The sequence below is a fragment of the Strongylocentrotus purpuratus genome, unplaced genomic scaffold (genome assembly GCF_000002235.5).
Source record: "Strongylocentrotus purpuratus isolate Spur 01 unplaced genomic scaffold, Spur_5.0 spur5_scaffold_4, whole genome shotgun sequence".
In the NCBI taxonomy this organism is placed as follows: domain Eukaryota; kingdom Metazoa; phylum Echinodermata; class Echinoidea; order Camarodonta; family Strongylocentrotidae; genus Strongylocentrotus; species Strongylocentrotus purpuratus.
Genome location: NW_022145610.1, coordinates 17029678 through 17042126, shown reverse-complemented (window position 1 = coordinate 17042126; position 12449 = coordinate 17029678). Strand labels below are relative to the sequence as shown.

The 12449-nt window shown below is 37.4% G+C and overlaps 1 protein-coding gene across 1 annotated transcript; it reads right to left on the bottom strand.

Moving 5' to 3' along the window:
- Positions 1 to 3835: 3835 nt before the first annotated feature.
- Positions 3836 to 12442, bottom strand: LOC576115 (histone-lysine N-methyltransferase SMYD3). Its single transcript, XM_794785.4, has 9 exons — positions 12243 to 12442; positions 11648 to 11708; positions 10647 to 11017; positions 10150 to 10252; positions 9563 to 9673; positions 8465 to 8552; positions 7757 to 7937; positions 7021 to 7129; positions 3836 to 5610 (listed from the first exon to the last, which is right to left on the bottom strand). The coding sequence occupies exons 1-9, from the start codon at positions 12422 to 12424 to the stop codon at positions 5524 to 5526; spliced, it is 1293 nt and encodes a 430-aa protein (XP_799878.4). The 5' UTR covers positions 12425 to 12442; the 3' UTR covers positions 3836 to 5523.
- Between the last annotated feature and the right edge of the window lie 7 nt (positions 12443 to 12449).

Here is a 12449-nt window from a genome sequence, read left to right as displayed (position 1 = left end):
GTATTTAACTACGGTCAGATGAGCAACCAGGGGCCGCCCTAGGGCACTTGGTGGGGTCCAGGGGGCAGGGCCCCCGGAAGCTCAGGGGTTTTAGGTATTGAATAATGGTCAGATGAGCATCCAGGGGCCCGCCTTATAGGGCCCTTGGTGGGGTCCAGGGGGCAGAGCCCCCGGAAGCTCAGGGGTTTTAGGTATTTAATAATGGTCAGATGAGCATCCAGGGGCCCGCCTTATAGGGCCCTTGGTGGGGTCCAGGGGGCAGAGCCCCCGGAAGCTCAGGGGTTTTAGGTATTTAATTACGGTCAGATGAGCATCCAGGGGCCCGCCTTAGAGCCCTTGGTGGGGTCCAGGGGGCAGAGCCCCCGGAAGCTCAGGGGTTTTAGGTATTTAATTACGGTCAGATGAGCATCCAGGGGCCCGCCTTAGGGCCCTTGGTGGGGTCCGGGGGCGGAGCACCCGTAAGCTCTGGGGTTTTAGGCATTTAATTACGGTCAGATGAGCATTTTTTATGCCTTATTTGTGACATTGGCAGGTCACTTATTTTTTCTCTCCGTCTTCTTTCTTTTTCTCTTTAACATACTTTTTCAAAAAGTGAGGGGGGAGGGGCTCGAGCCCAGCCACTTTGCAGACCATGTCATAAAGGCTTCTAAATAAGCGTATTTTTCGCCCGACTGTAATTTGGGAATTTCTTATTTTCCAACAAACGCATAAAAAGGTATGACTTAAAAAAAAATGGAGAAAAAATACCGGAAAATCATGTCATAACAGCAACATGTGTAAATCACTGGTATCGTATAGATATACCCCCCCCCCCCCATCAGTACGCCAGCGTTCAGGGGCTCATGTCTTCTCACCCCTATAACAAAACCAAAAAAACAGACACGTTTTCCCATTCTCGCACAATATGTCCACGATATGCGCGTATCGCTATTATAAACCGTATAGGTAGCATGCGCAATGTTTATAAAAATTTAATTCCTGTGAACTTTCCTTTTCTTTGAATGGAATGGTATATGTGCTTTAATTCAGGTTTTTATTATTGTTATGTTCTTTTGGGTTAAAAATACAAACCATGTTTATTCCTTTACTGCTTTTTTTTTTTTTTTTTTGGAGGGGGGGGGGCGTTTTGGGGGGGCAAAAATGCGTTTTGCCCCCCCACTTTTTTGACTGGGGGGGCAACTGCCCCCCCTGCCCCCCCACTTCCGGCGCCTATGCCTGTCACAGTGACCTGGCTGGCTCGCTGGGTGGTCTAATCCCTTCTAGCTGAAGTAGTATAGCCTGCCTTTAATAATAATATGTTTTTGTGTGGATGCACATAGAGTAAAACAAATTCAATTGAATCATGAAAAATGTGACTTTTGATAAACTATTTGGATAACAATCAATAATTGTGAATATACAATATTCAGAAAAAATATCAATTATTCAAAGTTTTCAACAGATTTTGTGCGTGGTCATGAACGCAGTATGACACAGATCATAATAACCTGGGCAAAGGCATGGGGAAATCAAGTTTCGGGGATAAAAAGAGAATTTAATGGGACTAAACTAAATAATGCAGTTGATAAATAGTGAGGAAAAGACGTCACAAACTGATAACCAAATTGGCAATTTGCGTAGTGATTTCCATTGTTCTATAGTTTTACTTACTTTAAAAGAAAACTTCAAAACTTTCTTATTAATTATTTTGCTCAAACTTTTTTTGATTGGTTTGTCTGATTTTTCTGCTTCTATTGAAAGTAGGTTTTTTTTAGAGTGTACTTGTACTTTAATTGCCACATTCCACCCAGGTGTTTAAATGGGGATGCGAAGGTTGATATGGTTGGATGAGCGCTTGTAAAATAACGCCTGGCTGCGGATTGCTCCACATGGAGTGGAGAATGTGCTTACGTTGTGTGCGAGTAAGCCTGTATGATTCCGATGACCGGGGTGATAATAATGAATCTGTAAAGCGCTTATATAGACACATCGTTGATGTATTAGCTAGCGCTATATGCATGGGTCGTATCGCTATTCATAATACTAAAATAGGGTTACTATTCATATTGTTGATTACGGGTCGCTTTCATAATACGAAAAGAGGGTCATTTTAGTTTTTCATAAGGGTCATACATCTATGTATTGCTTTTTAAACATTTATTTTTATAGATTAGATTTTTAAGACAACTGCTCTTCCAAGGGGCCCTGTATATAACGTTGACCTACCTACAATTTGTTCAAACATCCTAGCATCTGTTCCACAAGCGCATTGAACATTGGGGCATGATGCAATATGTTCATGTTAACCACAAACACATACTTTTCATATTATCAGCAAAAATCATAACTTTCATTTATGTTAAAATAAAATAACTCTTTGAGATGTATTTACTATTTAGTGGGTAGAACTTATAAAGTCCAACAAAATATGATTTCCAGAGTCTACAACATGTTATAAGTGTATTGAGTAGTTGTTATGGAGCTGTTACAAGAACATGATGATTCTAGTTTATCCTCTTGACTCTCTATCTGAAAGCACACCAGTGCATGGATGAGATTCTTCAATCTGATACTTGTAACAACTCCATTAATCCTGTCTGGAACATTGTCTTCAGGTACTTGAGAAGTTGAGGGGTGTATTATCCTAATATTTGGAATGTTATTAGGCTTGCAGAAAGACAATTTGGTTTGGATACTTAATAAGTTTATACCATAAGTAATAGTAATAGTGCCTTATTGCTCTGCAGTTTAATGTGCCTTTTTGGAATTCAGATAAACTTTAAGACTCCTTCATCAAAGTGGTGATGCATTAGACCAAAGATATTTTGAGATGTATTAAATCAAGCTTTTTAAAAGAAAATAATAATCATAAATATGCTTGTAGTAAATGCAGTACATGTAGGTCATTTATCATGCTTGCTTGCAAGCTGTGATTAGAAGATGGGAATGGCCAGCTTCAAGAAAAGGTTTTTTTGTCTCACTGTTTCCAGTATTCTTTGTATCTCATTTCCGGATAATATGAATGAATGTACCATAAAAATAAAAACAAACCATCAGAGTTGAAGTTAGCTGTTTCTTTATTAAAGCAAAAGAATACAAACATATCTTTATGCTGCTCTTCAAAAGACATTAAGCGCTAACTTGATCACTGAGTACCATAACTGAGTGCTGAACAATTTTGATTTCCTGTTTCCCATAAGTCTCCAACTTGAGTGACAGCCCTCATTAACATAAATAAACAGTAAAATGAATATGAAAATTTGTTTTCCTTTCTTTAATAGAAGACCTACCGTAGTACCCTTTATCTCTCAGAGGTTTCTTTCGGTTAGTTACATGTAGATGGAAACATTTACCTTCCCTTTGAATTTGGGGCAAATGTGGTCTGACACCCCCCCCCCCCCCCCCCCATTCAAAATGGTCTAGTGATGCCCCTTTTGAGTAGTACAAGAAGCCTTTACTTTGTACATATCTTAAAGGGATAGTTGAGTTATGTTGCAGAGGGGGCTACACAAAATAATTTTGTGTGCGATAATGAAAAACTGAGTGTCAAATTTGAAAGAACATACACTTCAAATGACAAAATCATCTTTGTTTGATCAAAATTGCTTCAGAGACGGCTGAAATATCCATAAATATAACCATTTCTAATATTTGTGTACCACCACAAGTATTAGATAATTTGAACCAGCTGTTGAAAAAATTTAAATAGCTCCTTATATGTTGTATTCCAGCCGATGCCAATGTTGGCGTATTGTTGGTTTTTTTTGTGTGTGTTGGTTATGATACGCACAACCAGCCGGCCCATGTATTGTTAATATTGATTAAATAATCAATGAACGGTGACCATATTTTTTTAAAAGTAGAACTGAATTGGTATGATCATATTGGCTACATTTCACACAATTTGGGGTCTAAAATTACCTTCATAGCAATTTTAGGTCGTAAAAGGGCACTAGAAATGTCATAAATAAGAATAAGTGCAATAACCATGCACTTTGAAGGCATTTGCGGTCTGAAACCAGAACTCAACTATCCCTTTTACTTTGTACATATCTTATCTTATACAAGAATACAAAAATGTCTCTATGATGCTCTTTAAAAGACATTAAGTGCTAGCTTGATCACTGAGTATCACAACTGAGTGCTGTACAATTTTTATTTCCTGTTTCCAATAAGTTTCCAACTCGAGTCACAACCCTCATTAATTTAAATAACCCTGTAAAATGAATATGAACATTTATTTTATTTTCTTTTGAAGACCTACTTTCGTAGAACCCATCATCTCTCCAAGTTTTCTTTCTGTTGGTTACATGTAGATGGAAACATTTATCCTCCCTTCTAACTTGAGGCAAATGTGGTCTGACACTGCCTCCAACCCCCAATTAAAAAAAAGTCTAGTGATGCCCCTTTAGAGTGGTAGAAGAAGCCTTTACTTTGTACATATCTTATACTTAAGCTGAAGATGAGAGCTTGTATTACATTTTCTAGATGCAAAAACAGCTGAGTGTCCGATTGTCTGTAGCTTGCATCTCAATCCTGCTACGTCTCGTCTTGTTTCCACTCCATTTTATTCTTGATCACTCTGTCCTTCCATTTTCAGTATTTCAAGTGTCATCCACAACTATAGAGAAATTCTCACAAGTTCTATTGTAGGCATTACTGTATGTTGCTGGACATCGTTTATTAGCAGTTGCAGATGGAAGAGGTGCTCGTCGGGACAATTGTTAGCCATAGGTAACCTACAGCTAGAGAGTTCTTGTACTAATGTTAACATCAATGAATGTTTGTGGGCCATGAGTACTACTGTAGGCATTACTGTAGACCTATGTCGCTGGACATCGGTTATTTGCATTTGAAGACAGAAGAGGTGCTCGTCGGGACAATTGTTAGCCATAGGTTACCTACAGCTAGAGAGCAGTTCTTGTACTAATGTTAACATCAATGAATGTTGTGGGCCATGAGTACTACTGTAGGCATTACTGTAGGCCTATGTCGCTGGACATCGGTTATTTGCATTTGAAGACAGAAGGGGTGCCCTTCAGGGAACTTGTTAGCCATAGGTTACCTACAGCTACTGAGAAGTTCTTGCACTAGTGTTAACATCAATGAATGTTTGTGGGCCGTGAGTACTACTGTAGGCATTACTGTAGACCTTTGTTGCTGGACATCGGTTATTTGCATTTGCAGATAGAAGGGGTGCCCTTCAGGGAACTTGTTAGCCATAGGTTACCTACAGCTACTGAGGAGTTCTTTCACTAGTGTTAACATCAATGAATGTTTGTGGGCCATGAGTACTACTGTAGGCATTACTGTAGGCCTATGTCGCTGGACATCGGTTATTTGCATTTGCAGACAGAAGGGGTGACTTCTTGAAATTGTAAGCCATAGGTTACCTACAGCTACAGAGCAATTCTTGCACTAATGTTAACATCAATGAATGTTTGTGGGCCATGAGTACTACTGTAGGCATTACTGTATGTTGCTGGACATCAGCTATTTGCAGTTACAGACGGAAGGATCTTCGGGGAAATTGTTAGCCATAGGTTACCTACAGCTACTGATGAGTTCTTGCACTAATGTTAACATCAGGGAATGTTGTGGGCCATGCGTTACCTCCAAAACACTCTCTGCCTGAGAAACAACAAAAATGAAATAAAAAATAAATGACATAACGCCTTTGGCATCAAACCCTCCTTGGAAATCAGAAGCAGAAAGGTAAGGAAAAGTTCAAGGAGAGAGAGAGAGAGAGAGAGCATCAAGTTGACCACAACAAATATAAGAGACAAACAAATCTTGATACAAATGGATGACATAAAGGGATACATTAATTGGTTCGATGTGATGAAAAGAAGATATTGATCTAAATCATTATACATGCTCCAAACATGCTAGCAAGGTCACTTCCACTGTCTTTATGTAAGAGAATGGATTAAAGTAGATCAAATTCATTCCATATTGATTGAGCACTTGTTCATCTATTGTCCTAGCTAATTTATATCAAGGCCATGCACTGACACTGTTTGGATTCTGAATCACAATGTCCAGTAAACAACAAACTTGGTTATGATGTACTGGGGGTTCATGTGCTTTTTTCAGACAAAACAACTACAGGTATAACGCTAATTCAAGGAATCAGACTAAACAGGGTGTTCAAAATGGGGCAGGGTACCATAATTGATTTTGGATTTCACTTAGTATTGTATAGAGCATTTAATCACCATCATCCATCCTACACACACACACACACACACCATTCTTAAAGATGCCTGTGCTTTACGTAACAGCAAATTTTAATAAAATGCATTCTACTCAAGTTCAAAGTCTAAAAGTCAAAACAGCTGAATAAAAGAAAAGTTCAGTTCAAATGAAAACATCCACTCTTGTAGTCTACATGAAAAAAAAGTCCCATCCATTTGAAAGAATAGTTAGTTATCCCGACAACTTCATTTTGTTGGGCATATCATGAGAAGAGAAGGCACAGAAAACAGAATACTGACAGGAAAATTGAGGGAAAGAGAAGCAGAAGAAGACAGCTAGTCAAATACATGGATAAGTTCATTGGGCTGACTGGTAACAGAAGTAACATCAAATTACAAAAAAACCAGAGATAGAAGTAGATGGCAAGCCTTGATCCCCAATATTTGGAATGGACAAGGCACCTAGCCAGCAAGCAAGCAGCAGGGTTGATGACCTAGCAAGCAAGCAGCAGGGTTGATGGTGAGCACTAAAAAAAAAAAGTTTTTTTTTTTTCCTCAACCACGTCCCCTCGAGTAAAAAAAAGAAAGAAGAGGATTCGGGGGTGGGGGGGGGGGGGGGGGGGGAAATGGCATCTAACAACATTCCCCCCCCCCCTTTTGAACTTAGAAAATTGGGAAAAAATAGGGAAGAATAGAGAAAATAAGGGTGAAAATCCGGAAAATCCGGATAAAATCGGGAAGAAAAAAAAAATCAGGAAGAAAAAGAAATCGGGGAAAAAAAAAATCAAAAAATCAGGAAACCGATTTAAATTGGGTATTTATCAGGCCTGAAGCAGTTAGTTACCTCTGTGAGATATTCTCTAGCATCTTGGAGTCTCTCCAGGTAAAGCAATAGTTTACCCATCTTCAGAAGGTGAATCCCAAGACTGGGATGGTATGGTCCATAGTGATACCTAAATCAAATAACATACAGATACACAGTTATGAGAACAACTGGTTTTGTAAGATTTACACTTTATACCAAGCATTTTTAGCAAGCTTATTGTTCATACATGGCAGTTCAATTGATGAAATGTAATAATAATAATAATAGGCATTTCTATGGGGCCGTCTATCTAGATAATTCTATTCCGAGGCGCATTTATTATTACCCCGGCTTTAGACTAGCAGCCATTTATACAGCGCTCCAGCATTTCAAGGAATTAATTCTTGCCAGGTACCCATTTACAGTACCTCACCTGGGTGGAGTGTGGCAAATGTAGATCAATGTCTTGCCGAAGGACATTAGTGCCGCGATGGGGCTCGAACCGCGGACCTTGTGATCAACAGTCCGGCGACGTATCCACTCGACCACAACACCTCTATAATATGTAAAGGTTCTGCTCTAAGGGGAAGATCTGCATAAAATATCACTCATTTTTTCAGTCTGATTAGTGTTTAGAAAATTTAAACTAAATGCAAGATTGTTCCTGTAAATGATCAGATATTTAGTTTGTTAATTAGTCTGTTCGTGATTTAAAATCTTGTATTTTTAAACAAACTGATTGCTCTGTATGTCAATGACCTATGTGTACTCTCACCTGTAGGGGTCTGTGTTAAGTTGTCCCATCTGAGCAGCTTTCTCCCATGATTGAGTGTCAACGCATATGTCGAATGCTCTATCTCTGAGCTTCACCAGGAGATGATGATCGGCTTGAAGACTGCTAGAGGGGTCCATCGGCTTCAGGTAGGGCTTACACAGCTCTAACACTTTGGTCCAATGTGAAAAGTATATCATTAAGGAAATATAAAAAATTAAGATTGTTTTGAAAAATAGCATGAACGCAAAGAGAAAAGGTGAGAGAACAAAGAAAATGGGGATATGTGATATAGTAATGGAAATTTAAAAGTTACAAGAGAAAATGGACTGACTGGCATAAAGTCAGTGAGTTGGGAATATAGAGGAGTGAGCAAAAACAAGAGAGAGAGAGAGAGAGAGAGAGGCAGGCACACAAAAAACAGATAATAATAATAATAATAATAATAATAATAATAATAATAATAATAATAATAATGTGTCTTGTTTACCCAGGGTAGCCTCATCAGTATTCATACTGTTCTCCCTGAGGGCCCTGCAATCATATTATTACCCCAGTCATCAGATTCAGGCTTACCCGCACACAATGTATGCACATTCTCCACTCCCTGGGGAGCATTTCAGCCAGGCGTCATTTTTACTAGCGCACACTTGCTAATCTAAGCACATTAGCTTTCGCATCAGACGTACTCTGATTGCAAACAAAGGATATCTTGTGACTTCTCTGCATCCTGTATTTGCTCCAAGGATTTCTTCAGGCCTCGGAACTCTTCACCTAAACCATCATCTGGCTCCAATTCCTGAAGTGAGAAAAAAAAGGGTTAAATTGGAATATACCCCAAAATTGCTTGACAATAAAAAAAAATTGATTTTGCAATGAAATGCATAAATTGTAAGTTACATGAAACAACGGTCCATATATGAAGAGCTTGATTCCAAAAGGAGCTAAAACCCCTTTTGAAGAAAATTGAGTTATTGATATCAAAACATTGTTCACTTAAGTACCTGTTTTTCAACAAAATTTATCAACAAAATTTTGGGAGCCATTATTGAAAAATACACTTTCTAATATCAATTTTCCTTAGAAACCTGTAAAAAATCGGGTAAACAATTTCTTTTTTCTCTGAATTTAAATAAATGAATTTAAATAAATGGATTTAGCTCCTTAGTTTTGGAATTATACTCTTCATATATACTCTGTAAATTGCTTAATACCTAGTGCATAGCTCAGTGTTAGAGCAGTGGTCTCATAACTGGGTTCAAAACCAAGTCAACGCGCTAGTGCTCTTTGGTAAGCCATTACTCCTCGTTACCAAGTCCCTCGGAGAGGACTTAAAGCCGTAGGTCCCCTGATTACTCACTTACAAGCGTGTGCTTTCTTAGCAGTCAGGTAAAAAAAAATGAACAAACTACTAAGAAGATCCATGAAGGTATAAACTGCCCAGGCTAATATATGCATGAGCATAGGGTACTTGAGAGTGATTTCATTATTTCAAATTTGAGTAATACATGTAATAGAAAGGGAAGCAGCTAGGGCATGGATCTACTGTATGTACATAATATATTGTTACAATACCTTGAACATTGGAAGTAATAATGGTGCACACTCATTTATGAAACCACAGACCTTATCCCGATCTAGACCAGCAATACAATTCAAGTTCAAAGATATACTGTAGAGTAATTTATAATAAAAATTCCTATACAGCTAGAAGACATTTTTTTTTTTTTTTGTTGGGGGGGGGGAAGGGTCTTCTGCTACCTTTGAGTAAACTTAAACACAGAATGAAACTGTTACGTCAAAACTCACATTAATTTCATCTATGCATTTGACACAATTGCAGGAGAAGTGATATCTCTCTTCCAGCTCCGTCTGTCTCTCTTTAGCTGGGTTGATGACATCCACATAGCTGATTGTACACTAAAAAAATAAATAATTAAAAAACAGGCTGTAAATGTAAAGGATCTTAAATTTGGAGCCAATGTTATTTCTATTATATATGTAAACTGTCATGTTTTTCAAGGTTTTGCCAGATTTGCTAGATTCTTTTTATATGACCAGACTTATCCCAAAATTTTTTTAACACTGACCATTATGATCTTCCAAAATTATGACAAATATCTAAAGAGGATCAGCAAATAAACCACTTCTTCATAAATTTAAGTGTCCTTCATTGCAAAATCTATAACTGATGTATCTTTGGATTCCCAAATATATTGAACCACTTAGGTGTGCTGATTCAAATCTTTATTAAACACTGGTAGACTAATCCTGAAATGTCTATGGTGAAATGAGAAGTCATATCAAGCATATTTAGGGTATTTTCTCTCATGTGCATATCCAGAATATAAGGAACAAATAAATGTGATATTTGAGAATATAAAATGTGGTCTTACTACATCTCCTTCTTTGACATCTCTAACGGTCCTGAGTTGAAGTTTCCTCTCATCAAACACCACTACACAGTTAGGATAACAGGAATGGTTCAACATAGATGCTCTAAAAACAGATAACAGTTATAATAGAGGCATAATAACAACACCTTTTTTCACAAACAAGGAAAATAAAGGAAATTCAAACTATATATCGGACTGGGGGGAGAAAGGTACAATATATCATGATAATGGAATTATACTTGATACACTCCTACAACATACAATCAGTACCGGTAAGTCAAACAACATTTGTATTCCTACAGTTCTAAATTTTAATGAAGAGCTTGCTAAAAAGTAGAACTTTATTAACACTTTTTTTTCTTCTATTGCAATTTTAAAATGGGCACATTATGTCTTTTCTAGATAACTCTTTCAGCACCTAAAACCAATCCTTTCAGCATGCTCCTGATTTATTTGTATACATCCAATAAATAAATCGATGTATAAACAGAAATCACCTCAAGTATATCCCAACTGCAATTCCATTCAGATCATTATCACATATTGAGAAGCTGTTGCAGATAGTTGCTCCAAACATCTTCACCAAGCTGCTCGGCTGAGGTAAAACGTCCTCTTCAATGCACTGCTGCAACACAAACCACAAGCTCTCAAAATGATCCTTTCTAGCATCGCTCAGCTTCTCATGATGGGATTCCAACTGGTCTACGGTGGTTGGAAAGCAATCCTCATCATCCTGAGTGCACGGAGGGGATTGTCTTTGCTTCCGGATGATTTGAGCAAGGAGTTGAGCCAAGTCTGGAGGAACCCTGGGATGTATTCTCTTCAGGGTTTTGCAGTCTTGTTTGTGACATCTTTTCCAGTCCCCTTTCTGCATTGATACAAACATAAGAATAAAAATGTGTGTGTGTAATTAGGTTTTTACAGACGTGTATCAATCAGATATGATTATTTACGTCTGGTGACCGACCTTTAACGTCACCATCTAAAAGACGCGACTCAGTTTCGAACCTACGTCCTCTGCTGAATCAGTATGTAACTTCCATTGTTAGCTGGAATATAGGTGCACGCCACAACGTCCCGTACCAATTACACAATTCTAAATGAGTCTACCCAGTTACAACATCCATTAAAGACACTCGGCATCTTTAACACTTTTAAATCAAAATTATGTGTCAAAATCTCTTTATCTTTTTGTAGTAGTTTAAACTAAAGTGCATCAGGATCTTTCACAGCAATGTCAATTATTTCTGCATACCAATTAACAGTATGACCACTAGTTTCACACAACTATTTTGTCACTTATTGCCAATTATACTTGTTATAAAATAGCCCCAGAACTCCATAAACTCTATTATATTGGTTAACAACTTAACAATGAAAAAACTATTTTCCCGTAGATGAAGATAATTAAGAGTTATTTTAACTCACTGACTGCTTGAATTCTCTTTAATTCATTCAGTTTACGTTGGAGGTAACCAAAAAGAAAGATTAGTTTTACCTGACAAGGTCTACTGCAGTACCTTACATATTTACAACTGGAACATCTCAGAAGAGTTGAACTGAAAGCAAGATTAAAATTAGATTCTTGAAATGTTTAAAACAGCGTCAAACATACATAAAATGTCATTCAAATGTAACATTTGCAGTGCTGTAGTATATTCAAACAAATATTTTAATTAAAATAGGAAAAGGAGTAGGAATTTTAATAAAAATAACAAATTAACAGATTCAAATTGAATATGGCCTCTTTGCGTTTTAGGCAAATTCATCTTTTAAAAAAAAATTAAGAAGTGATGCTTATCTAGTCTATTTAGTTTTATTTCAAAGTTGTCATTAATTATTTATAATAAGACTTCTTCTTCTACTACTAGTATAGTATCACCATGATCATCATTACAATGTTTAATTCAATCACAGACATATGATTACAAATTTTATCCTTTATTTTTATCATCATATTGTCATTCAAGTGAAATGAATGATATTCTTCTCTCACTCAGTCTCATCAGTGGAATACAGATAGCACATGGCATGGATTTCAATATGTAGGACCACTGACACATTTCAACAAAATACAATTAATAACTAAATACCATTGTTTGAGACAAAAATCACAGAAGAGTCCCCTTTTCTTGTTGCATAATACATATGCATATGGTAGTTCTTCAAGGAGACATTTTCCAGCGGCAAATTTTGAAGTGAAGACCAAACTTCGCCCACATGTAGCTGATTTAACAACACGCACAGATTCCATAGCAGACTCCGCCATTATCATTTATGAAACTAAAGAGGGCGTGTCT